Source organism: Sceloporus undulatus, chromosome 7 (genome assembly GCF_019175285.1).
Source record: "Sceloporus undulatus isolate JIND9_A2432 ecotype Alabama chromosome 7, SceUnd_v1.1, whole genome shotgun sequence".
Lineage (NCBI taxonomy): Eukaryota > Metazoa > Chordata > Lepidosauria > Squamata > Phrynosomatidae > Sceloporus > Sceloporus undulatus.
The window spans coordinates 15,700,464-15,728,040 of NC_056528.1; the positions used below are offsets into that span (position 1 = coordinate 15,700,464).

Sequence of the window (27,577 nt, forward strand, 5' to 3'; positions counted from 1 at the left end):
GGAGCTTCCACTCCTCTGTCTCTTGGAGTCCAACAGTATTCTTTTAAAAAATGTTTCCTTCTCTTTAAAATAAAAAATTCCCAAGAAAAGGATTGTGCCTTTTATTTTTGTCCGAGTAAAACGTAGAAAACATTTGGTCACGGTCATGCTGTCGCCCGAAACAGGAGGAGGGAAAACTCAGCAGGTAAAGCTCCGGAACAGATGACAAGTCTTTGGGCTCCTTCGCCTCTCTTTTCCCTCCCACCCAGCTTGGATTCTTTTCCGCTTTGTGAAAAGTTTCGTCTTGTTGCATAGCCCTACAGCATTGCTGTTGTAATTTTATTGATATATATAAAAAAAATCACATCCACAATCCATAAATAACAGGTCCTTCTTGCTTAACAAACTTGCCCGGCATCAGCCCTACTCCCTCAGAGAGGACACAGATTTGCATCAACATTGACATATGCTTTTTAATATGTCTGGATGCAAACTTAGAAATAAGGACTATCATTTCAAGTAGGTCGAGCAATCTCTTCTCTGAAGCATTCCTCCACAAAACGGTTCATTTTTTCGGCACAACTTTTGGGGGGTTGCCCAAAAATCATCCAAAGAGCCCCTAGAATGGGCCTGAAACATTATCAACCCTATGCAGAAAGTTCCCAATCACTCCAATTTTTGGAATCCTCCTCAAAATGGCTCCCAGTGCCATTTTGGGTAGGGCTTCAACAAGATGGAAGCATTTGGGAACAATGTTGGGGGTGCGCTCTGCAAGGGGACCATGGAGGGAGCATAAATTGGCCCCCAAACCCCATGCATTTAATGGTCCATCCCTGATTTCAATAGAAATATGATAGGTCTTATAGCACAATGTGGGGCCGAATGGCCTTTGCACTTGCCCACTCAGTCTGTCACTCAGCTAACTGAAAGATGGGCAACTCCAAGAAATCCAGGCCTTTCCCCCATTTAAAAGATTCTTTATTTTCAACCCTGTCTGGGACCAGAACAATCTCTCAGAGGACAGCTTCAAAAAGACAACCTATCCTTCTACAGTAGGAACCCCCAACTTCCGTGCTGAAATGCGGATTTGCAAGCGCTAGAAAAAGAAAGGGAATGTGGGAGTTGGGGAGATGGCATTCAAAGCACAGTTCAGGGATGAGATCAACTGGAGAACAGAAAAACTAAAAAACCAAATTTGAAATGGCATTGGGAGGGTGGCCCTTGGTTGCTTTGCTCTGCCTCGGTTTCTCCCTTGTTGTAGATGGAAGTCTGCAGTCCCAGTGGGTTACGCTATCTGCCCTACAAATACATCCCAGTCCCAAGAGGGGCCAGGCTAATACACTTGCATAGCCCAAGCAGCATTAGATGCTTTCCTCCTATTTCTACCAATGCTTGGTGCAGTTCCTCTGTGGCTGAATCGCTTTCTGCGCTGCTAAAAAGCACTGTAGCAACACCTAGTGACCATCCAAAGCATTAACTCCTAGATAAAAAGTAAGGGGAATCTCTCTTGCAATACATCCCAGTTGGCATTTGCTTGCTCTGACAGGGAGGGGAAACCTTTCTGGCCCAAGCAGAATGACCACACTTTGGAGAATTAGGTACCCTTAATCTTTGATCTCCTTGCATATTAAACTAAAGAGGGTCTCCAAAATCATGGCTGATTCTAAGACTATTCTTCCTTTCTGTTTCTTCTTTCTCCTACAGGCATTCCAGACCTTATGCCATCAACTCCCATCATCCTGAGTCTCAGCTCCCTGACTGTATATGGTGGGATCCATATATTAGTAAAGACTTGCTTTTTATTACATCCTCCCCCTCACCCCTCCAAAAATGAAACAACAGTCATCCCTCCACATCTGCAACTTTGACTTTTGCAGCTTTGCTTATTGATGGATATGATTGATATGTTCTCTCCAGGAATCTCTAGGTCTTCCAGCATGACTCTGCAGTCAACTTCTGGCAGAGGATGACCACAGAATTGTACTGGAAGATCTAGAGATTCCTAGAGAGAACACTTCTCTAGGTGTCTGTCGGTCCTCCAGTGCAATTCTATGGTCAATCTCTGGTGGACGCTGATCACAGAGTTGCCCTGGAGCATCTAGAGATTCCTAGAGAGAACACTTCTCTAGGCATCTGTAGGTCCTCCAGAATGATTCTATGGTCAACTTCAGGACCTAGAGAGATGTTCTCCAACAAATGTGGAGGGCCCACTGTCATCTTACAAGTAGTCACATCTCCTCACTACTTCCCTTCCCTCCATGTTCATTTGGTCACTACTGTCTCTCTCCTCCATCCAGTCTCCAAACATCATTCTACCAGCTCTTTCCAGTTGCAGCTGTACCCATGCTGGTGGGAGAGGCCTCTGGACATCTTTGTTCACTACTAATATTTTCCCCAGGCTTGTCACGAACATGTGCACATACATAAATACACACATACACAAAAGAAAACAGCCAACGCACACGGCAGAAACATGCATGCACACACACACACACGCACACGCACAGAGACAAAAGAAAAAAAGAGAAACAGAACCAAAATAGAAATCTCATCCCTGAGAATCGGAATTAGGTTTCCCTTCTTTTTCTACCTTGCCTCTTCCAAAGAGTTGCAAGAGTCCCTCCGGTCGCTCTTGACGTAAACAGCATGCCGAGACAGGTGTTTGGTGCACCTGTATTAAAGCTAAGATTTACACAGAGCAAAAAGATCCCATTTTCTTGCAAAAGCGTGAGCCCTACAGCCAGCTGTTTGACCTGAACCTTTGTAATTATTCCCATATTTCAGCCCTTTGGCTTTTCCTGCTGATAGCTCTCCAACCTGGCAAGGCAGAAAGATCCACTCAGCTCAAAAAGCGAGCTCAGAGCCCTTCCAAACACCTTCTCCGCCCCACGATGTGAAGGGCAATCTTCCCTGCCCCACACTCTCATGCCCTCCTGATGCTCCCCAAACATGAGATTGCATCGTCACTTGTGAGAGATTCCCAAGGTTAGGCACTTAAGAAGTGAAGAACTGGCGCCTTCGGTAAGAAAAAAGAATGGTGGGGCTGGAATGACCATTGGACTAGCTCTCTACAGTGGAGGACTCTTTGTAATTTTGTTCTTTTACTGTACAGTTTACCAAAAAGAATGCACACCATGAAAAGTCAAAGTTTATCTAACAGCTCAATAGAAAAACCAAAGGTACATTTTCCTTCGCCTGCCCCTCCCCTGTTTCCCCGCTCGTGTATTTCTCCCCCTCTCATCCTCGCACAAACGCGGATTTGTAAACAAGATGAAATGGTCAAAGTGTCATCTTGCGTCCATACAGAGACAACTCAGTTAGCAACGGGAGCCGCAGTTCGGAAGCTGTCCTTGCCCCCTCCCCCCAAACTACTCTCCTTTGGGGTCTTCCCAAAATGTTGACATCAAAGACCAGCTAAACATGAGAACAAAACAGATGAATCCAATGGATCACGGATGGCAACTTGGTGCTTTTTTGTTGGCTGGAAGGTTGTGTTACTGGCTCTGTTGGAAAGGACGGTGGTGAACAAAGAAGAAGCCCAAGTATCCAGCTGGGCAAATTCCCTGCTTTAAAAAAAGTGGATAAGAGAAACCATCTGCTGGAGTTTGTATACAAGGGTCTTTTCCTTCCCACCTGACCGCCCCCAACTGTGCAGATGTTCCAGTCCTAGAAAGATCAACAGAACCAAGTTTGGGCTTCCTTCCTCTTGCCTCTTTGCTTACAGGACATTATTGTCACCTGGGTGGGTTAGGCGGGAGATGGATGTTTAACCTCAATGAGGCAATAAGGAGCGAAGTGGAAGCCAGCTTCTCCCACCCCAGCCTTCCAAAGAATGGACTTTCCTCATCAAATTTGATCAAGAGCTCTCTAGTGCAAGAGAAGCAATGAGACACAACCAGAGAGGCAGGTGTCATCTCCCATGGTTTTGTAGATGCACGTGGGGCAGTTGTCTCGGTGCGTGTGGATGTTCCACAAGGAGATACTCCTCACCGCCTCTTTTCCCCTCCAGCCCAGATGCCACGGGGCCGAACATGCGTGCGAGCACAAACACGGAACTTCCTGGATGATAAAACTCATCAATTCCCAGTGTGCGTGGACCTGGTTTTTTCCTGCTAGCACCAATCATCTTCGTCTCGCTCATGGTAATAGCTACGGGCTCTGGTGCTTGTCCCAGGGCCACCACTGAGGCCCAAGGTATAGTGGTATCCATTGGGGACTCTACGGATTTGATGGGATTGGGACGTCAGCGAGGAGACATAAGATGTCCTGGATGACCTTCCTGAATTCGTCGCAAGGGCCTCCTCAAACGTGAGCGTGTCCTCAGGCACAACATGGTACGGACTGTCACTGTCCTCCCGGTGGCCCAGGTAAGGGTCTGAACCGATCCGTGCCACCAGGGTCTGCGAGGGGCCCTGGGAGTCGCCATGCAGCAAAGCATTGTGCTCAGAAAGACCCCGGCTCAGGCGTCCCGGGGAGAAGGTCATCAGGCCAGTCTGGAAACCCGAGAAGTGCACCGGCGAAGAGTTGGCGGTCTTGTACGTGATGCTGGGACGCGGGGTCAGCGGCGTCTGTGGCAGCTGCCTCCGGCCGCGGCATGGGGTGCTAGCACCAGAGGTCGACAGCAAGGGGCTCCCGTTAACTGAACCACTGCCCTACATGAAAATTGGAACAAAGCAAATGAACAAAAAAGAACAGAAAAAAAAATAACAACCAGGAGGGAGAAGAGAAAAAAAAATACCAGACGAACACGGGGGCACATGGTAGAGTGAGTTGGGTGGGTAGGGGGCAACCAAACAACAGAAGAACAAGTGACATAGATGGAAAGGACATGTTGGAAGATGAAAGAAAAAGGAAAGGAGAGAGTTTAGACAGGCACAGTCAGGGAATGAGAGGAGGAGGTGGTTAGGGAAGAATCTGGACCCAAGAAACCAAAGACTTGGAAAACAAGGAATTAGGAACATAGAAGCATAGGGACAAAGGAAGTACAATTGGCCAACTTGGCCCAATGTTGTGAATTGGAAGCTATGATGGTTGGTGACTTCCATGTCAACAGAGTGGTGAATCCACTCCGGGGATCAGCCTTCAAGGAGCCATCCAAGGTTCTGGTCCTATTTTGGGTATAGGGTGCAATCATGTGGATAACTCTTTGAAAACTTGTATTAAAACCTGGACTGGATTCAGCGTCCCAATGACATGACATGGCAGTCACCAGCCACCAGCAACTAGCAGTAAAAGCAGTTCAAACATTTCAGGATTTATGGTTTCTTGGAACAGTGATCCCTGGTGGCCTTCTATCCAAATACTCATTAGCCCCAACTCTGCTTCCCTGTTGAGATGGGACATGTTCAGGATGATATAAAACATCTCCGAACACTCAGATGTTGTTTAGGGTGGCATGAAAACATCCATTGTGTTAAGTGTAGGGACACAATTATTCACTAAGTCTCTTCTCAAAGATAGCAATGAATAATTTTGGCAGTTTTCTTCTTGCTGTGAGAAAGTCTTCAAAAACCACAGCTTTTGAAATCTATTCGGAATTCAAGGTTCTGTACAAAATTTGCACACAGTTGCTTTGCCTAAAAGCAACCTTTTCTGCACAGGAAATATAACATTTTCTGCATGGAAAATAATATTTCGACTCAGAAATATTAATTCTTGTGCAAAAATGCTATTCGCAGTCTTCTATGCCGTGTAAATTTTGCACCTTTCTTGACCCCCTCAAAAAAGAATTGACCTAAAAATGGTCAAAAGCACCCCCCAAAATACCTCTAAAGAGCCCAGCTGTCCATTTAAAGAGGACTTTGTCAAAAGGGAACCTCTTGTAAACCCCAAATAATATTCTTCCAGAACAGGAAGTGACTTGCCAATCATTTCCAATGTTGAAAAAGGGGTGGCCTGAGTATAGTCCCTTGGTGAGGTGGATACAAACTCTGTACCTTTGCCAAATGCCCATCATGTTCTTAAAGAAACACTTTAGAGAGTAACATAGAAATGGGACAGAACTAAGGTTGTAAAGTTAGGACCATCTCAGGCCCTGAAATTTCGAGACCAAAACATGAGATCAAGGGATGACCCCCAGTGAAATCATTAGCATGATACATCAAGCACAAGCCAAGCTTCTCACAAACAAACAAACCATGTTTAACAAAGAAAAACATATATGTACGGACATATTTTTCAAAGCAATGATGTCTCACTGGGATCAGTCCGCTCCACAAGAATCAGGGGGAAAGGATCTTCAAGACCTGAACTCTCTTGGTTGAAGGGGCACCTAGACATCCATGGGAAGCAGGTACAAGGTTCCTTTCCATGTCACAGCAGACTGGACTTGGATTCTCACCTGTTTCTGTGTCCCATGCTCCTGCCCGCCATTGGGGGAGGTTGGCCTACTGCGGTCTGATGGCTTGGGCTGAGAATGTTCTCGACTCCCATATCGATCACAGGAGTAGAAGCGCTGCTTTTCAGAGGAAGAGGAGGAGTGAAGCTTCCGTTCTTGGGACCGGCCCCGCTCCTGTTTCTTGGCTTTGGATGCAGTCTCACCTGCTTGACAAATGAAAAGGAAACCCATTGAGTGAAGCAGTCTGTGCCCTGCAACATGCCTCCAATTTTGTCATATTTGAGACTAAACTCAGCCATTGTTGTTCTTCTGAGATATATGTTTCATCTGCCTCCCCAGTCATGGAAACATCTTACAAGAACCAAGGAGATTACAGGTTGGGTCTATCGTTCATTCTCCTTGAAGCTACCCATGTTGGGATTAGTCTACAAGAGACAAGTCATAAGAAAGGTGATTCCCATAAAAGACAAGGAAATACTTCCTCATGGTAAAAGCTGTTTGACACTGAGGGGTATTGGCTTCTTTTTCACTGGAGGCTTCCAAGAGAGGTTGTGTGGCTATATCTCAGTGGTGATTTAGCTGTGGATGTCTGCATTGGTAGATGGTTGAATAGTTATCCCTTCCTATCACTTCCAGATCTATGATTCTTAATAACCTGAGCTCATGGTCTAGCTATTCATATAAGGATATCAGTGCCAAGATGTTGGTTGAAATCTTCAGTCCATCATGACCATCATGTTACTGTTTTTCCTCTGCCTAGTCTATCTCAAAGATTATTGTAGAAGGATAGGTGGGAGAACCATGATCTCCCAGGAGGAAGGATTTGGTTGGAGGAACGCAGTTAATAGAATAAAGAAAATTAGAAACTCTACTCACCTGGAGCATCACCATCAGCCAAGTGGTTGGGTGGTTTGTCCACCGACTTCTCTTTTCTCACTTTCCTTCGGTGGCAGCGATGGTGGTGATGGTGATGGGTGTGCTCAGCTGGTCGGGAATGTTCATAGAGGTGCGTAGCATGGGGACGCTGTGGGTTCAACGTGGAGATGGAACGTTTCATGGGACTCGTGTCCGGAATGGGCTGCGGACAAAAGCGGGATTAGGATGGAGGAGAAAAGAGGACCATTACACCAGTTCTTCCGAACCTTAGATTACAAGATATTACTGGACTTTGTCTTCTACCGGTCATTACTATTTGTCCTGAGGATGATGTAGTTATGCCTTCAAGGTGACTCTGGTGTATGGCAACCTAATCATAGAGTTTTCTTGGCAAAAACGTATTTAAGAGGAATAAACTGCCATCCTCTGAGGCTGAGAGAGGCTGACTTATTCAAAACCACCTAACGGTGTCCTCTTGTTGCAACACTGTAAAAGCTACCTTGTTCTCTATCAAATATAAATGTTTTAATGGCTGAACAAGGACTCAGACCCTGGTCTTCCCAGAGTCGTTGTCCAACAATCAAACCACTACATCATACTGATCCTCCATGAGAAAGATGTCCAACAATACCTGAGAAATAACACACTAAATAATGCTACAGTTGGATAATTTGAGATCACTGCCTGTGACCCTCCAGTGCCTCCCACCCCAAGGGCAGGGTTGGTTTTGTTTTATGTAGCTCTTTTCACAACAGAGTATTACTGGGATCCCTTTGTCACCACCATTTCAGTTCAACCCCTTCCATAGTTCATACAGAGCTCTGGTATGAACCTCCATGCTTATGCATCCCAGATACATCTGCCCACAAGCCTCACTCTTATGGTCCTGCTGTCACTAAAGATCTCTTAGGATTGTACCCTGTGAATCATGGCAACTGTAAGCCAGACATGGTTATGCTGCAAAAATGTCATTATAAGAGAAGCCTCCCGTCCAAGATGTGGGAGCAAAAACAACTGAAGGATTAACTGCTATTGGACAAACCACTCCTCAAGCCCACTTTAGAAGATACAACTGAGTTCAAGCAGGCTACATACTGCCAGGTAACGCCCCGGTGACCGCATTTTGCTCCTCTGGAAGCAATCCGGACAGAAACAAGATTGGAAGCAGTACAGCCATTGCCAGACATCACAGTGGGAGTGCAGAAGACGATGATGAGATGATGAAGACGAGGAGAGGCGGAAGGTGTGAAAGGAATCGGAGGATGGGTAAGAAAAAGAGCAATCAGACAAACAGGCCAAGGAAGGGAGAGTGGATGGAGACAAGAGACAGAAATGGGTGTTAGTCCAATGTTATCTATGGAACAAGATGGAAGGCCAAGAGTGGGGACCACTTATTTGTATGACACACAACATTGCATGGTCTTACGCCAGATCAACTCAAACATCTCTAGAGGGAGGCCTTGCTCACGTCATACACTTTGGGGAGCGATATATGATGAAGGATCAGATCTTAGAGTAACCATCCAGCATCACTGAGAGCTTCTAAGGACAGTGAGAGACTTGTAGAGTCCTTCCAATGATGCTGAAGTGCAACTCTTAGCAACTCGTCTCAGCACAGCCAAGTGTATGGAGTGATGGGAGTTGCAGCTCTACAACCTCTGGAAGGTCACACAGTTCCCACCCCTGTGCTCATAGGCCAATGAGTGACATAGGGTGAGGTGGGGTCACAGTTGTGGAATTGTGAGAGAGCCTCCTTCCCTCTTTGCCCCATCTACCACTTCTTTGGCCCAGCCTGGCAATGACATTCACACAAGCACCCCCCCCCAAATACCTCCGTTTGCAATCCCTCTCAAAATGGAGACAGGAAGAGATGTGACGTCACCATTTTGAGAAGGACAGCAGAGGGAAAGGGGCATTTCGGCTTGTTGGGGTGGTAGTGGTGGCCCAAGAAGAGGTAAATGGGGGGATTGATCCTTTGGACCCAGCAGTTGTCCACCCCTGCTTTAGATTTCCATCTGTAAATGGAATTAAGGCATTCAGTTATGGTTGAAGTGGAAATGAAGTGAACCAACAACATCTAGAGGACAGTTGCTCAAAATGTGTGAATGATGGGATGGTGAGAGATATGAAGAAAAGTATCCAGCTACGCTCAGTTGCACTAGTGATGGCTGAGGCTACATCAAGAAAGCAGGGGAAAGAGGAATCTCTTGAGCTTCTCTTGCAGATGACATGTTTAGGATGCTCAAAAGGGCTGTAGCCCTTTAGCGTGCAACTCAGCAAGTAGCTGGATAAATCCCAGAAGAATGTCATCCTTGGAGGAAGTCAATGGCTGCCCACCAACAGAATCTGTTGCAGAACCATCCCACCAAGACTGACACTAAATATAATAAGTAAACACATTTGACCAGAAAGTATGATCTGAGACCTCTTGCTTTAGTGTTACTGGATCTCAGACTCAACATCTGTATTGTTGGGGTGGGGAACTGAAGATCCTGCCACAGAAAAGACCAAGTAACCTATTACAATACACATCCCTTGAAAACTCCTAGGCAAATACCTTTCTGATGAAACAAACAAAGAAGAGGGAAAAGGCTGAATCAATGACATGCTGTCAGTCTTCCATGGCCAGTTAAGACACCCATGCTCACCTGAGTTTCAGCCGCCAGGCGTGGCATGGAAGCTGCTCGCCCTTGGCTCTCCAGGCCAGGCTGATGCTCACCGTTGGCCAGGGTTGGGCTGATCTCTTGCATTTCGACTCCCTGAGAGAAACAGAGACAGAACCATAGCTGTTTAAGGGTGGCCTTTGCAACCAAGTGTCAAGTCCAGCAGGGCACCAAGTTCAGACATCCAGGCTTCAGTGGTTAACGCTCAACACACCTTTATTCAGCCACTATAGATCCAGTCCAAAGACGTTTATTGGCAGAACTGAACAGCAAGTGTTAACATTATTATCTCAGCAACTGTGCCTGAGATCACCATGTTTCAGCAACGGCTGTTTCTACTGTATAACCCATCACACTTATTACCCAACATTTTATGGTAGGCAAGGAGAACATGCCTGACGCCAAGTCTCTCGGTAAGCATGGACAATGCATTTTGAACAGTTTGAAGGTATGTATATATGTTTCCCCAAAAGGAAGACATTTCTCCTAGGAGAGTTCCGTTCTTCCTCTTCCACTCATCACATTTAGTCTTCACCTGTTTGCTTTTCTGCTGAATGGGGATTTCCTCTGAGCGGCCGCGCTCAAAAGCTGGTGTCCTTGTTTCATAAAACACATCCTGAGTCCGCTGAGTACCCCACGAAACAGATTCCTTGATGCCTCCAACCACCGGCGTTGGCCTGTCAGAAAAGGGGGAGACCAAGAATTTACACAGGGAATGTAAGAGGAATATGTTAGGGGACTTGTAACACAACAACCACGAATCATCAATAAGAAGTGCATTTGCGCTGTAGGAATAATGCACTTTGACACCAATTTAACTCCCATGGCTCCATCCTATTGATTACCATGATTTGTAGTTTTGTGAGGCACCTATATTTTTTTGTAGGGAAGGTTAAAGAACTTGTAAAACTCCAAATCCCGAGATTCCATAAGATGGTGGTACAGCCCTTAAGGTGCATTATTTCCACAGTGTTGATGCACCCCAGATTGTAGTTGACTTGAAGGTGATCTCTTGTAAAGCAAAGATGAGGAATGCCTTTCATCCCATGGACCAAATGCAATTTCAGAAATGTTGTTGTCATTTCAATTTTTTGGAAAGCAGGGGATATGCAAACATTAGAAAATGGCCATATGAGGAAACCCACAATGTTTTGTTGGATCACAGTACGGATGGATTTGGCCCCAGAGCCTGAGATTGTCTACTCTCACTATAAAACAACATAGACGATCAAATCCTTGCCGAAAGAAAATGAGCAAAGATGCTAAGATAGAAAACTGTATGATTCCTCACTTTGGGGGGTATAGGGTTTGTGGTTCTTTGGTATGGAAAAGTGGATATATTTCCTGCTCCTAGTGATATAGCCCCAGCTGCATGGCAAGGCCAACAGAACAAGATGTTTCAGGCTACTCACAAGGCACCTCCGTTGTTTAGCGAAGCAGAGCTCTTTTGTCGCAGGAAAGCATTGGGGAATACTGATGGTTGACTTTGTTCAAGGGCTGCTTTCAATGGGTGGAAGAGAGACACTGTCCCGGTCTGCAAGACATAAGAAGAGGCACTGAGTTATGGCAGCTATCATGAAGTATTTCATGCCTCACCAAACTACAAATGCCCAGAATGCCACAGGATGGAGGAGAGGAGAATTTACCTGGCGACGACCTCCAGCGGCTGGATGAGAAGGATCCCGCGTGTTTTTACTCTGCTTATAAAAGTCAAAGATCATGAGGGCTGCATAGACTTTCCCCACGGTCATTGCTTCTGCTGGAGGAAGAAAACACCAAGCAAAAAAGAGATTAATGGGGCCAAGAAGGAGAATGCAGAAATGATGAATGACCAAGAAGAGGAAAGAAGCAGGACTCTTCTATCACCTCTCATGAAACACCTGCTGCTCTTGGCTCCCCCTCATTGTCCTCTCGCTAGCAGCCATTCCATCAGACTAGCTATATCTGTTTTCAACCTGGATGGTCCTTATAGTAATAGTAACTTCAAGAACTGGTACTCGGGTTGGCACTGTGACTACTCTCCAGAAAAATTCTGCTACCCAGAGAAGGGCTGTTGGTCTTTCTTTCCCTACTTTCCTCCAAGCTTGGTAACATTTACCACCCATCCTGGTCTCATTTTCCATTAAAGAGTGAGTGAAGAAATAGATGCCTTGTTTGGGGTCACTGTCTAATGCGCCCAATGCTACTCATAATTTAGGCCCTACAGCACTGTTGGAAATGTCATGCATTGAACCTTGGACGTTTTGCATGCAAAGCAGGCATCTTGCTACTGAGATCTATCTAGACGTTCTGTTTAATAAAAGCAACAGCACTGGAAGGGAAGAGCCATAGTGTACCAAGTATAAAGAAGAAAGAGAAGGAGGACAACAAGATGAATCGTGAAAGAAAAGGAAGTGAGACAGAAGTAAACAGAAGAAATTGCATGTTGATCTTCTTCTATGGTACATGATGCTCTCTGAACTTTAGTCAAGTTGGGCCACTCATATTGCGGTTATGGATTGACACAATGTGGAACTGGGATGGAGGGACATTCTTGCATTTGTTACCTTTTTTGTTCTCTCTCTCCTCTTTCTCTTTGGAAATATTTCCCGACCAAAAAAAATCACATTGAAGGCAACAGGACACTTACGTTTATGAGGTGGGACCAAGAGATCCAAGGTCTTTGCGGACAGATTAGGCCACACAAGGGAGATCTCCTTCCTTAACTCAGCATCACACTGGTGCTGCAGGATTCCTGTGGAGGAAAGGCCAAGAGGCACTAAAGAAGGGCATAGTTTTCCCTTACACAGAATCAGAATCACCCGCCACCAGGGAAAGAATAGGGTGGCTATTTATTTATTTAGCTCATTTTTAATCTGATTTTTCCAACAGTTTGATGCAGAAGAAAATAAAGGTAACATATTTGTGCATTGCCACTCAGTCATTTCTCGATTTCTCTCCCCCCGCTTGGTCCTCCACCCCATTTTAAACCATCAGGTCTTCCTCCACGGTCATCTCACCTGATGCGAGTTTGATTTCCAAAGCTGTCCGGATCAACGCCATCAGTGTGGATGTGAAGTGGACACTTAAGTCATCGTTTGAAATTGGCATGTTCATTCGTACCAAACGCTGAGGAAGAGACAGGTTTCCCATCAACACCAGCCAACGCCTCGTCCCTCCCAAACTCCATGTTCCCCCAAGAAAAGACTGGCTTTTTTCTTATTCCACCACCCCAGAAGTAAAGAAAAAGATATCAAGAGCTGATGGTCTACAGGGTTAACCTTTCCTCTACTGACTAAATTGACAAAGAATAAGATCCATGGCTATCTTCTGCCCCTCTTTCTACTATTCAAATGCACTGAAAATTTATAAGATCTCAAATATTAACCTGATTTTAACTTCTTGTGGGTTGCCTCCTATATTTTTCACAGCAGGCAAAATAATTGCCCCTTCTTCCACTTCTGAAATTGTTTTAAATGATTCAGGATTATTTCCTGGTGTGGAGAATGGGAATATCATTTTCCTCCTCTGTCATAAATAGAGATGGTGGGAATATTTGAAAACATCTTTGAAAACCACTTGTTCAAAATCTATTTGCAGTTTGGGGCTTATTCTCTGCAACAACCAAGTGCAAATTTCGCCCAGAATGAATCCCAAACTGCAAACATGGAGTGAACTTTGACTGAGCAATTTTAAACACTGCGGGCTTTTCAAAGATGTCCTTGCGTCCCAAAGAAAATTGCTCACATTACTTGTCGGTTCCTTTAGGAAGAAACTTAATGAACCATTGCATCCCTAGTCATAAATTCTGACCAGAGGTTGCCTAGTTTCCCGAACATCAGCACAGGAAAGGTTAGTAGCACAATTGCAGGCTGCTCCATCCAACCCCATAGTTCAAACTTAAGAGAATCCCACTGAATCCATTTCAGTGAGAAAGAAAGGAAGGGGATGAGAAGACAAAAGAAAAGGATGCATGGCAGTGGAAGACAAACAGATTGGAGAAACAGGAGAGCTCTATCCTTGTTGACTGGGGGCAGGTGGATATTGGAAAACCAGCTACTGTACTGAGTCTATTAACCCAGAAGATCTTTTGCACTAATCATTTGAGATGCTTAAGATCTCTATGAGAACAGCAGAATGTTTTGGGATCTATCCACTGGGTTGTCCTTTCACCACCTGGTTGCTGACTATTATGCAAAGATGGAAAGAAAACGCACAAAGCTCTTCCATCCTCCCTGGGATTTGTGGTCCTCAACAAAATTACTGCCAACCGCTGCAAGATTTTTCAGCCCCTGTGCGAGAGCAGAAAGAACTAGCAACATTCCTGTGGCTCTTGTGCACCCCCAAACTATTGGTTCGCTTGAACAAAAATAGTGCATATTTGTGTGTCTATAGATGTTGTTGTTGTGTGCCTTCAAGTCGTTTCCAACTTATGGCAACCCAAAAGGTGAACCTCGGCAAAATCCTATGTAATCCTGGAGTTTGCCATTTAGAGAGGGATATTTAGAAGTCTCAGTCAGAGAGTTCTAGTGCCTCACCAAACTGCAAATCCCAGGATCCCAGACCATGCAACTATGGCAGTTCAAGTGGAACCATAGTAAGGCACAAGAGCTCTCTGAGGCAAGGCAGGAGCTGAGAAGGTTTTCTTTTGGAAGTCTTCAGCGGAGAGTGGCCACGTCCCTTGCTTCCAATTAGACCATTTTGCTGATATTCCACTTTCAGAGGATGAGAAAGCCAGAGGCAAGACCGAGCCGTGCAACTTCCATCACCGTGGCAGCAGCAGCAGCGCTTGTTAATATTCCTGCCATAAAAAGCCTTCTCGGCTTGGAGGAAAGGCTAAGGATGGGCCGCGGGCAGCATAACTGTGATGATTCTTTAATGAAACCTTTGCCGTCAAGAAAGGAACTTGTCCAGAGAACAGTCACGACAGAAAACTGGAGCATGAGTCACAGAGCCAAAACTTTCTTGCTGGGGATAATGCTATTAGGGCTAGATCACCAGCAGCAGCTTCGTGTTTTATGATATGTAGAACTAATTGTTCATGAAATATGGGGATATTTCAGGGCTGCAGAAAGCCATTTCCATGAAATAGAGGATTCCAGCTCTAGGGGTAGGTGAAAAGAATTCATGCCAGTTTATTTCAGATAGGAATGTAGGCAAAGGGACTGAATGCTTTGTTTTTAACATCTGGCTTTGATGCCCTCGGTATTCAGTTATGTTAGTGTGCTGAATTAAGGGTTTGTTGTTATTTGCCATCAAGTTGACTCCAAATAAAAGACCTTTAAGAGCACAGGACTTCCAAAGTCACCACTGTGGATTCCTTCCTTCAGTTCATCCACCTGTAGTGCAGCCTCCATCTTTTCCTACCGCCCTTCCATTTTGCTAAGCATTATCATCTTCTTCACAATGAATTGCCTCTCATATGTCCAAAATATGACCTCCTCAGTTTAGTCAACTTTGCTTCTGGCTTGATTTGTTCTAAGATCTATTCGTTTTTCTTTTTAGCAGCCCAGAGTTTCTGCAGAACTCTATTCCGGCGTCCACCTTTCAAATGAATTGCATTTCTTCAGTGTTTGACAGCTGTCCAGATGACAATGCTGCAGAATGCATCCACTGTGTTTCCAGTTCTGCATTGCAACAAAATGTGACTCTGGGAGGACTACAATGTCCCACGCTAGTGCACGAGGGATAAAATCCACACCGTCGTTTGCAAGGGGCAAGGACGCCCACCAATGCCAGGTGCACCTAGCTCAGCAACCTTCCTCTCATTTCCAAGGATATGAGCCTTATTCTCCCTATATAAAATACGTTGTGTTCCCCCTCCCTGTTCCTCCCCTCATTGCATATAGAGTGGAAGACGTCAACAGGGGCTTCATACATCATTGGGACCTTCCGCAATTGTGCAGGAATTTGAATTTCATGTATCAGTGTCCATGCGTTGAGCCTTCTTTCTACATTATTTGGAGCCAACGGATGCTAGATGGAGTCAGACTGCACAATCCCATTCTTTCCCCAATTGTAAAGCTAGATGTTGAGAATAGTGATGCAGGGGGAAGGATCATCTCTAGGAAGCCCCCAATGCTTATCTGGGATGCAGCTCTCCTGTGGTCCTACAGAACCAAGCCATAAAGATAATAACGCATGCACCTCAAAGCAAGCAAGTAATGGGATCATGCATTGGCAATAGTGGAAGGACTGGTGACTGTCAACACACACACATATACACACACATCTACACAAGGATGGGGTGATCAAACAAGCAGGAGGAAAGAAAGCAGCCCATAAGGCAGCCATGGAAGAGAAATACCATGTAGACACAGAAAGCTGGTTGCTAGACAAAGAGAGAGGGAGAAACCCTGATAGGCAGCCCAGTTCTTCTGAAATGATGAAGGGATTGGATAGGAAAGGATAGCAGCACCAACTCCCTCCCAACAATATAAAAGTCCCAACTTTTGGTTTGGGAGGGGGAACAGAGAAGAGCGACAAAGGAACAGAAAAGGCACAGAAGCAGAATAACTCTGTTTGAAAGGGAGTAGAAGTAAGCATTGGGTACTTTGGGGTCATGCATGGCCCTAAGACATGGAGACTGATGGTGGTGGACCAGAGATGGGGCTACTGGGTGAGCAAAATAAATGCACTCTCTCAAGCAAGAATCTCATCCGTCAAGGAAATTTTCCTTCAGTCCCTAAATTCCTCACTGTACGGTAACCTAAAACTTCCACTGAGCATTTATAAAGACGGTTTAAGTATCCAAAGAAAGGGACAGGCAAAGTTGCCCTGGGAATGTGAAAAGGACAATGGAGAGTTTTAGGTGCAAACAACTTTCCATGTCTCATTCTCTGCAAGTCAAGAAATTTGGATCCTGAAGGAAAACTTTGAGGTCGGGGTAACAATTCTTATTTGGAGGGGCAATGTCATCATCTCCATCCCTGGTAGTTACACTCCTCATTATTGTACAAATTGAGGTACATGGTTGGCAATGAAGCTGTTCGTCCAGCAATTGCTGGTGCAACCGCCTAGCTGGATTGATGCTTTGCTGGAAAACCTGAACTATGTCCTACTGAACTTTGTTTGTGGGTGCCTTCAAGTCGTTTCCAACTTCAGGGAACCCTAAGGTGAACTTGTTTTCTTCTCTGGGTTTTCTGAGAGTGTGTCACACGCCCCAAGGCTACCCAGTGAGTTTGCATGGCCAAGCAGGGAAACAAACTCTGATCTCCAAAGTTTCAGTCCAATGCACAAATCATGACACCATGCTGGCTTTATCCTACTGGACTACTCACTGGGGGAAAGAGAATTTGGAATCACAGGGAAGCGATTCCTATGTAGCTACAGTCCACCCTTGCTATACGCAAGGGATCCGTTCTGGACCCACCCATCCCATGTAAAGCAAATTTTGCGTATGTTGGAGTCCCATTTAATTGAATGGGGGCACGGATATGCCTCTGGAGCATGCACCATTTTGTCCTTCACCACTCACCGCAAGCGTAAGATGGAATCTGCATACGGCGAGGGCGGACTGTATACCCATTGCTCAGCAAGGGATTTGAGATTTTAAGAGAAATATTTATGTTCCCCTGCTTCCTAGGTGTATTTATTCCCCAAATGCTTGATGTTCTCGGGCAGCAGCTACAGGAGGACTTTCCAAGTGAATACTACTGGCGGCTTGATGATGGGATTTAGCTCATGCTCAGCAAATCATCGCAAATTCATTGGCATTTGCAATGTCTGCAATGTCGAGAAGCAAGAAATCAACGTTAAGAGTAGAGCATAATGTTCCCATTTAATTAAATTCTTATCTGGAGTAAACAAATATCCATGAACGGGTTCATTGTTCCCTGGACTCAAGTGGTGTCAAGTGACGGTCCCATCTCATTTCTCCCTGGAGAGTCTTGGTTAAGGGCGCTCCAATGGCGTCACCTGCATTTAACAAAGGGCTTCCCTTCTCCTCCAGGGCTGCCTATTCTAATTAGCTGAGGACTAATTAAAAAAAGGCCGCCCTGCTCCAGCCCATGCTTATCCTGAGATCAAAAAGGGATTAGTCAGGAGGCAGAGTTGCAAAGAGATGACACAAAAAGAGGCATAAGTGGGAATTTTCTTAAGCTGTTTTCGCTGGTACAGAAGGACAATAGCTCTTCCTACTTAAGAAAAAAAATCTGTACGCATCATGCATTAGCCGCATGTCCATATTATTGATAAAGGAAGGCTGTGAGGGAAGGGTGGAATTAAGATGGAAGAATTGCTTCTCCCGGTACCATGTTCACTCATACCCAAAGCTGCCCAAAGGTTTACATAGGGCACTAGTTGAGTATAGCTTTGTGGTTTGACAAAAACGTCCCAAGGGAAGTTACTGCTGCTACTGGAGTTTAAATTTCACTGTCCTTTGACTCATTCCCCACATGGCCAAGAAAGGGAGTGACCCCTGCCATTATTGAGATCCCTCCAGAATGACCGAACTATGACCGAAACAAGCAGAATGGGCACTACATCTGCAATGGCTGATGGGTGGAACATTAAGAACTAGAACAGGGGTGTCAAACTCACAGGGATCAGATGACTGCATTTATCACCCAACAGCTATCAGGCAAGTCTACCCACAATTTCTGCTGCAGGTAATGCCACCAGCAACAATACCATGATGACCCTAAAAACCTCTGGACCTCTTAAAGACAACCCTCTGATAAGATGTTGTCCTCCTGAGATGTTCTGAAGTTGGAGACCCTCCCAAACTCTTACCATGTGTATGCATGCCTGCCAACAAACTTGGAGAAAAATGAAATACGGGGTCTTTTATGCCCACCCTCTTCATTTTACAGTCCTACAATCAGTGCTGTAGTGAAAGTGAGGAGTTGCAGAGTCCTACCCTCACTGTGTTTGGATTAGTAGCGGTAGTGAGTATGACTGGCATCCTGCTAGTGGCATATACAAGCATAATTCCACATTATGCTTGGGTAAGTTTTGTTTTGGTTACTGCAGAGGTTGGTATTCCATTTCTCCCTCTGCAACAACCAATGCCCCTTCCCCAGCCTCAGACCCACCATGTCACAGTGATAGCTGTCCCCAATGGTCATTCCATTGCTGGTGGAAAGGGAGGACTAGAGAGGCATAGAATCGTAGAGTCATAGAATCATAAGAGTTGGAATAGGCCTCATGGGCTATCAAGTCCACATCATGCTCAATACAGGATCTCCAGTTATCTCGCCTCTTTTAAAAGATGTTCAGAGAAGGAGACTCCACCGACTCTCTTGGCAACAGGTTTCCATTGCCAAACCACTCTTACTGTCAACTAGTTATGTTCTCATCACTAGACCCAAGCTGATGGCATCATCTGCTGAGACCTCTGAAGGACCACAGAGGATCTTGGCAGAAGGTGTCCCCAGTATGCACCTAGATATGGGGACATACTGAGATGCTTCTCTAATTCCCTCTGTTCTGTTCTCCAACAGCCATGGATTGTCCATTGAGGGAGGGATGACTGCAGTGACACAGTGAGCCCTGGGATTGATGACAGTGGAGCTGTAATAGAGTTCTAGAGTTCTTCGCATGGAACCCTTATGCATGTCCATCTATATATGTCCATCTACAATCTCAGTTGCAATCTGCCACTCTGCATGAGCTTCTCTCAGCTTTGCTGCGATCCTCAGAAAAGCCAGGGGCCAGAACAAATTTTTATGGAGACAATATGTATTATTGTGAACAAGGCCTGCCGTTGTGCATGGCATTTTGGAGATGGAGGCTTATCTTGAATAGGCAAATAAGATTTGTTAGCTGCACAAATGAACAGCTGTGGGAGGAAATGAAAACTGTGTGCACAGATTTGTTGATGGGAATCAATCCAGATTTGCCTGGATTTTTGGAGTCCCCCTAAGGGATGTAGCTATGGGGACAGTCATGATGAGTGCCTGCTTTTTAAGAGATACTATGGGCACGGAGAAAAGCCAGACTCCCCTTTTCTTAAATGAGCATGGTCCCCTTTTCTTATTTTGTGACATTTGCAGGGATGTTTGTTCCCTTATCAAGTCTCATAGGGGAATATTATACCATTGGATGGAGAACAAAAATGGCCACTTCTGGGCTAGGCCAGGGAGTTCCTTTGGCTAAATGTTGGACACCCCTGAACTAGGCGAGGAAAGCATCTGAAAGAGCCTAGTGGAAGCCACAAATGTCACAGAGAGAAAGATGAAAGAGGGCATTCAGCTTAGCCACAAGACGCATGAATGTCACCAATGGCCCGGAAAGATGGTCTAACCTTATAGGCTACCCGAGCTGGGCATTTCTTTCCCAGTCCAAGTGGTGGAGACATGTGTCTCAGCATCTCGTACATGTCTGTGTAACTGATGCGCCCACTTGAAATCGGATGGAGGGGGACGGGACGTGAGAAGCAAAGGAAGAAAGGAAGGGGATAAACCATTGACAAACAAAGGAAAAGGAAAACCAGGGAGGAAAGGAAATGCAGAGAAAGGGAGAGAAAGAGATTGGTCAGTTAATTGGTTTGCTTGTTTGTTTTCGAGGAAGAGACAGAAAACAAAGAGGAGGGTTCAATCAGATGGTTTCTCCGGTTTCATCTCTTTAGATATCTCCTTCCATCTGTTCACTGATAAAGAAATAATTCAAAAGAAAAAAACAAAGAAGGTTGAATCCTCCTGAAGTAGCAGGACAGAAGGATTGATGCCGGACCAACAAGTGGGAAGGGACAGGTTTGGGAACCACAACTGGGTCACGTCGGGGTTGGGCTTGTCTGCATTTCCGCACATTGTGTGTGCATCTTTCAAGTGGTCATACTTGTCATGCCAAGGAGAGCTGGTAGGGAGCGTTATGGGACAGTCAGCTGAGATGGTGGTAAAATGGTCCTTCTGCCCTTTGTTTTACTTTTTGCAGAATTCAAATCCCAATCCTAAATTAGGATGCAATTCCAGATTGGACTGGTGCAGCCATTAAAAGTGCAGAAATGTCTAATTTATTTCTCCTTTACATAAATTGCTGTGGTTGAGAGAGAAGGAAGAAGAAGAGAAAGACTAAAGGCTATGGGACAAAAGGAACAGATAGAGAGAAAGGGAAAGAGAGAGCAAAGATGAATGGAGAAGGCAAGTAGAGAAAGAGAGACAGAACTGGGGAGAGAAGAGAATGAAAACTGAGAAAGTGGGCAGAGAGAGAAAAGGGAGGAAGAAAATGCTGGAAGAGGAAGAAATGAGGGAAGAGAGAGAGAGAATGAATAAGAAAGGGGAAGAGGATGAGAGAGAGAGTGAGAGGAGAACTGAAAGAGAGGAGCAGAAAGAGAAAGGGGAAGAGAAAGAAAGAATAGGTATAGCTATGGGTCTAGGTTGAGTGGGGAGAAAGAAATTGCCACTTTTGCTTTTGGCTTCTGCCCGCCAATGCCATGTATCCTTTATGGCAGTAGAGTACAACCTCTGAAGCCTCCATCTGTCCTCCAAATCTCCAACCCTCCACATTTTGTGGGTCACATTTTGCCTGAAAAACACTGCCACCCACACAGCCCCCAGCATCCCCCAAGTACCTCCATTTTCATCTATAGCCCCTCCCAAAATGGCGATGAGAAGCAACTTCCAGTTGCCATTTTGAGAGAGACTAGAGAAGAAAACTGAAATTTGGGCTGGCTGTGGATCGGAGGGTCCATCGCCCACAAAGAGGCCTGTAGGGCAGAGTCCGACCCTATCTCTTATGCCGTTGCCTACTTCTACCCAACAGAATGATTTCCATGGCGCAGTTCTTGCACCCAGAGCAAGATCAATGTTTTGGAATCCCAAAAGTGGGATATAAAGAGGTAAAGAAAACTTCCATAAAATCTGAACAGAGCAAATTGAAACCATGGGTCCCATGCTTTTAATGCTTGACTCTGAAATTGTGGAGTGGCGCTCTTGACCCCAGGATTCATATATAAATATATATAGAAGCTGACTCTCTCACAAGGCTGCCCATATCCAGGCCAGTGGGATTAAAAGAGTGTGTGAGTAAAGATGCATCGAAGGGGAAAGGGACACGGGGAGAATCATTCCTGTTCAGGCAAAAGGTTAGTTGACATTCCATTTACTCTCTTCTTTGCCTTTGCAATTCAGACCTTTTGATTTGCCAAAAATAAATAAAAAGGGTCCAAATCAAGGCAAAAAGATTGTCAAAAATCATACACTTGTCAGGGATTTTTTTGGTTTTCCTGAAATGCCAAACCTTGTATGCCACCCTGTGAGGGCACTGCTTTCCTAAGCCCAGGGGTGGAGCGATAGCGCGTAATAAATTGTACATTTCCTTATAATGTATCCGGCAACTGGAACGGAAACAAATATATATACATTGTTAAGTACAGACAAAACAGGTGAGCAGAAACAGGTCTTTCCCAAAGTGTGCGTGTTGCGATCCTCCTGGAAACATATGCAAAATCCACATATTTTAGAACCCTTGGGTTTCGGTTCCTCCATTTTGAGCCTGAAAGGAGCATCTCTGCGCTGCATTGAAACAACTCAACCTGTCTGATGGAGCAGCCATTGGCATGTCCTATTGCCTCTGCATGCCTTTGAATCTTTTCAGACTTACAGTAACCCTAAAGCTATCTCTTTAGCAAGATCAGCCCTGAAGAGGTTTGCCACTGTCTCCCTCTAAGGCTGAGAGAGTGCAACTGGACTATGACCACTCAATGGGTTTCTCCATCTAAGATGGATTCAATATATGGGTTCCTTGAGTCCTAGTCCAACATGCAAAGCACTATGCCATGCTGGATCCCATTTCACCAAGTTGGGTCTCTAGGCATGTTCACTCAGTGGTGGGTCCAATGTTATACACTGGGACTTATTCCCAAATTATGTGAATAAAACTGTTGGGATGGATTTGCTGTCCAGATTGGATTCCATCTTGGTTTTTAACCACTGGAAGAAGCACAAGACTTTGGGAAATGTACTTTTTCAAACTCCCAAGATCTCTCAGCCAGTATGATCACTGAGAACTTGGACACTTAGAGTCTCCCAAAATTAATTTCTCCCCAACCTCTGAAACCATATCAGTAAAACCTTGCAAACAAAGTCACATCGAGGTTCATACCACCACACGCATGAGCACAAATAGCATCCAGGAGAAAAGAAGAAAAAAGGTGCAAAAGCATTGTTTTTTTCTTACATCATCAACTCCAATTTACAATTTATCATGATGTTCCTTATCATGATGATCCTTATCAAGATCTTAGCAAGGTATCATGATTCTTGGTGAGATATCATGATGATTCATAGCAAGATCTATTCAGAGGTTTACCACTGACTTCCTCTAAGGTTTGGAGAGGGCAACCTGCCCAAGGCTGTCCAGTGGGCTTTAATGGCTAAACAGGGATTTGAACCCTGATCTCCCAGAGTCCTAGTCTAACACTCAAACCACTACATCCCAGTGTATCTGTACTCATATAGTACAGGATAGCAGACGTAACGATGAATTGCTGTTATTTCTATTTGTTTTATTTACAAGAGAGGTGGACAACCATAGCAGGTCTGGTGTCTCCATTTGGTTCTGGGAGCTGCACAGACTGTCAAAAATCCCAAAAACCAGATAAATAATTAGCAATATGCTAAACTTTGATGGCAACCAAGCTCTGTTTTGGCAGCCACCTCACCCTGCCTAATGTCAGGGCAAGCTAAAATTCACATATAGCCTTCGAAAAAGCTGAACTAAGAAAGCCACCAGAAGGACTGCATTCCCCAGGTTTCTATGCCATAAGCTGAATACTGAAATCTGAGAAATGCCTACTCAGAAGTATATCTCACTAAGATTAATGAGACTAGTGCAGTTGCATATGACATGGAACTGTAATCTAACCAGGGTGCTTGGCATAATAAATACATATATTATTACAGTGCCAGTTTTTGGGAGTTGGGTGTTATAGGCAAGAGGCTATACATACCAGGCAGCTGGGTCATACTCGGCCCACACGCGAACAAACTCATCCAGATGGTGGGGTCCTAGGATGGAAGAGTCTCGTGTCAAGTACTCAAAGTTGTCCATGATAACAGCCACAAACAGGTTCAACATCTGCAAAGGGGATGGGGCGAGGGAGATGAGATCGGGCGGAGGGCAGGGAGGAGGAAAGACATTAACTGATATTATTAATGAGTGGAGGCAGAAATCAGAAATGGAAACAGGAGGAGGAGGAAGAGGAGGAAGAGGAGGAGGAGGAAAAGGAGGAGGAAATACGCAAGCTGAAATGTCCCAATTTTTCAGCTGTTTCACATTCAAGAAACCAGATGGAACAGAACCTTGGATAGCTTTGGGAGAAACCCAGAGTAGCTCTTGCAAAACTCAAGTATGGTTGTGTCTACCAGAAATTGATGCTACAAGAAAGTCCATGCCTGTCCTTCTGTTAGGATCTGGTTGTGGGGATGAGATAACATCACCAGCTCCATCAATTTCTTGTTCAGTGAGTTTGCTCAATCCTACATCCCACCTCTACTTGATCCCAGAATGTAGATACATTAAATCCTTACAGAAATCTCAGGTCGCTTTAGCTGTCATGGTTCCATCCGACAGAATCCTTGGATTTGCAGTCTGACAAAGCTTGGTTTCTCAGTTAAGGGGCTCTAGTGCTGCAGTTCAAGCGGAATGGACTACAAAATTATAAGTAGTACCCAAACTACAAATCCCAAGATTCCTTGAGATGGAGCCATGACAGTCAAGGTGGTATCTAAATGTTATAATTATACTGTGAATACACAGTCCCAATTAAACGGGTAAAACTCTAAACTTAACTTCAGAGCATGTGCTGCTTGTCTCAATGTTGTCTTTTTTTCATGTGCATCTCCCCCACCACACTTTTTATGCCAGCAATGCGCATGTATTGAGAAAACTCTGCAAAAAAAGCCAAATACTTTATTCACACCATCGTATTTAGAGTTGCTTCGAGATTCTTTTTGTGTAGTGTTTTCCAAATGCACTGCTGCAATGTGGCAAAACGTCACCAAAAGGAAGCTGAATGGCTGATGTTTATAGAAAGGTGTTGCCTGGTTCAATTTTTTTTTAGTGAGCCAATTCGATTCACGCTCTTTGTACTAAAACACAGGACGGGCTGCTGTTATTCTTTACTTGTTCTACAGTTCTGGCCTCAAAAAAAGTACCCAAAGGTTCGTTGATGTGAGGGTTCATTGATGTGAAGATACTGGGACACAAGCAGATGGACTGACTCACCAGAAAGGAGCAGAGGAAGATGAAGGAGACAAAGTAAAAATAGGCAAAGTCACTGCCACATTCGTTTTTGTTGAGGTTGGAGAGCTTGTCACAGGCCTGGTTGCTTAGGCATGCCAGCATGATTTCATGCCAGGCTTCTCCGGTGGCACTCCTGCGGGCAACAAATGGAAGATGTGAGTCAGGCTCGCTCCGTTGTGCCAACGCTGACTTTCAGAAACGGTCCACGGTTTTAAATAAGGCTCTGCTTGGAGATGCTGGCGACGAAACCTAGGACCTTCTGCGCACAAAGTGTATGCTCTGTTACTAAATAGGGACATACTTTGAGCACTTTTCTTCTCGCTATGCCAGTGAGTTTTCAAGGCCTATCCACAATACTCAAAATAACATTCTCACATGGTTGGTTTGTATGGAAAACATTTTTTTTATATGCAGGAAACAGCATTTATTTTTGCTCAGAGGTAGTCCTAAATTGGGACCACCATGTAATTTTGGATGACTTTTTCATAGCTAGGTGGCAAGTGGTGCAATGATTTAACTTTGCATGCAACAATGATGTTTATGAAGCTTTGCGTCACTGAAAACCATCCACACCTAGAACTCTTCCATTTGCTGCGTTTGCATTTATATTTCTAAGTGCCCAACAGAAAATTTTAAGTTACTGAAATCCTAACAATTATCTTCATTTTGGCCCCTATCACAACATCCTTTCCTCCCTTTCTGTTGGATGCTTCTCTACGAATTGCAATGAAGGCGCCCTGCTTCCAAACACAGCATTTCCATTTAGCTTACTAAGACTATTAATGCACAGCTGTGATCTTACCAAGCTTTCATGCAAAATCAAGACATAGGATTTTTAAAAAACATTTCAATACAACACTGCATCCAAAACACTGCCTTAATGGAAGCTGAAAAGATGGCAGAGAAATAGGAGAGGTTTTTCTTCTTTACAAATACACCCACACTTCTGTCACAGCGGATCATTTCAAGTGGATGCAGAAGCATCTCAAGGTTGCAGCCAATTTCTCTGGCACTAAGACATGTTTCTAAGAGTCCCCCAGGTTTCCCTTCAAATGCTTTCCCCTCTCCAAGAGAAAAGGGCATTTCCGATCACAGTTGTAGCTTTCCCTCACTCTTAAGGAGGCAATGGAACATCTCGGGCTGAAAGTATTCCCAAAGAGAACTATCAAAAGGGGCGAAGTTTAGCCCAGTCCACTCTTCTGAAGCATTAACGGCTGCTGCCTTTGACTGAAAAGCTGAGTCCAAAGACCAATCCCCGTGATACCTCCTCCTACCCTTTCAAAACTCCCTAGGCTGGAAAAGGGATTTACCGGAAAAGAAGCATCAAGGCCTGCAAAAAGGTTTGGAAGTTGTTGTGCCGATTGATGGAGCTGTCATCATCCAACGCAATGTTTCCGAACACCTGGGAGGTTCAACGGAGACAAAAGACGATGAAAGGGAAGGTTCTTTGGCATCACAAGAAGCCAACATTAACAGGGAAGGAAGGAGTATTGACAATGGTCCCAGCTGTGACAAATAAATACTGCAGAGATGCTGATCTCAGAATCTGTGCCCAATTGTTCTGTGATACTACCCAAGTGTCACAAGTAGTGGTGGCATCCATCATCTTAGATAGATTTAGACAAATGTTTGGAGGAGGAATGGGAAGAGAAAGGGAAGGGGTCTGTCAATAGCTACTATTCTCCATCTCTATATTGAACCTCCATGTCCACAGACAGTGAACCAAAGCACCCAGTTGAGATTTAACTTCTTTTGTTCCCTGGTGGCTGGTGACTTTCATGCGACACTGAATCTGCTCTGGGTTTTATTCCAAGTTTCCATGCTTCCAGGATAGTTCCTTTAAAGTTTAGACTAAAAACCTGTGGTTGGTTCAATGCCCCACAGACATGGCAACCAGACGCTCCCATCAACACATTTACCTGCATCCCAATGATAGCGTAAATGAAGAAGAGCATGGCAATGAGGAGACAGACGTACGGCAAGGCCTGCAAGAGAGGAAAATGGGAAGCATCAATACTGGCACAAGGGCAATGCATTTTCTACATGGTTATAGCTGGACAGAGATCCACAAATATGCATTCCTCTCTGGTAAAATTCATCCTTGGATTTTGGAAAGTGGAGTGGGGAAGTGTGCCGGTAATGGCACAGGCATTGGCCAATAGCACCCATTATGGCCATATCAATATTTAAGTGGATTGACCAGCAGTAGAGCTTGGGAGCAGGATCTGTACCTCACTGAGTTACAGATCCCAGACATCTTTGAGAAAAGCTATGACGGTGTGCGCATTGTGCGCACATGTTCATCCAGAACTCCCCAACATGGTGAGAAGATGTTCCAACGGGAAGCATTTGGGATGCGGAGCCACATTTCTTTGGGTGTGTCTTTGCCTCACCTTGAAAGACTGGACAAAGGTCCAGAGCAGAATCCGAATGGTGTAGCCCTGGCGGAGAAGTTTGATGAGTCTCGCCGCCCGGAAGAGTCGGAGGAAGCTGAGGTTGATGAAATTGTCCTGCGGAGAGGAAAAGGGTTTCGTGTCCTTCAGACAAGGAGGGGATC

General features: G+C 44.9%; 1 protein-coding gene across 7 annotated transcripts in view; it reads right to left on the minus strand.

Moving 5' to 3' along the window:
- Nucleotides 1-2,095: 2,095 nt before the first annotated feature.
- LOC121936315 (voltage-dependent N-type calcium channel subunit alpha-1B-like) overlaps nt 2,096-27,577 on the minus strand; it is a 167,238-nt gene continuing 141,756 nt past the window's right edge. For 5 of the 7 annotated variants that reach the window (XM_042478448.1, XM_042478450.1, XM_042478447.1 and 2 more), the window contains 15 exons: nt 27,414-27,530; nt 26,940-27,005; nt 26,331-26,422; nt 25,003-25,153; nt 23,726-23,853; nt 20,081-20,177; nt 12,855-12,963; nt 12,485-12,589; nt 11,502-11,614; nt 11,268-11,389; nt 10,391-10,532; nt 9,841-9,951; nt 7,193-7,394; nt 6,320-6,522; nt 2,096-4,631 (listed from right to left, as the gene is read on the minus strand). In XM_042478448.1, the coding sequence (XP_042334382.1) occupies nt 4,092-4,631; nt 6,320-6,522; nt 7,193-7,394; nt 9,841-9,951; nt 10,391-10,532; nt 11,268-11,389; nt 11,502-11,614; nt 12,485-12,589; nt 12,855-12,963; nt 20,081-20,177; nt 23,726-23,853; nt 25,003-25,153; nt 26,331-26,422; nt 26,940-27,005; nt 27,414-27,530 (2,298 nt within the window). In that variant the 3' untranslated portion in view covers nt 2,096-4,091. Of the gene's footprint in view, nt 4,632-6,319; nt 6,523-7,192; nt 7,395-9,840; nt 9,952-10,390; nt 10,533-11,267; nt 11,390-11,501; nt 11,615-12,484; nt 12,590-12,854; nt 12,964-20,080; nt 20,178-21,069; nt 22,112-23,725; nt 23,854-25,002; nt 25,154-26,330; nt 26,423-26,939; nt 27,006-27,413; nt 27,531-27,577 lie in introns of those variants that run through there. The other 2 variants (XM_042478444.1, XM_042478449.1) reach the window with 2 other exon arrangements.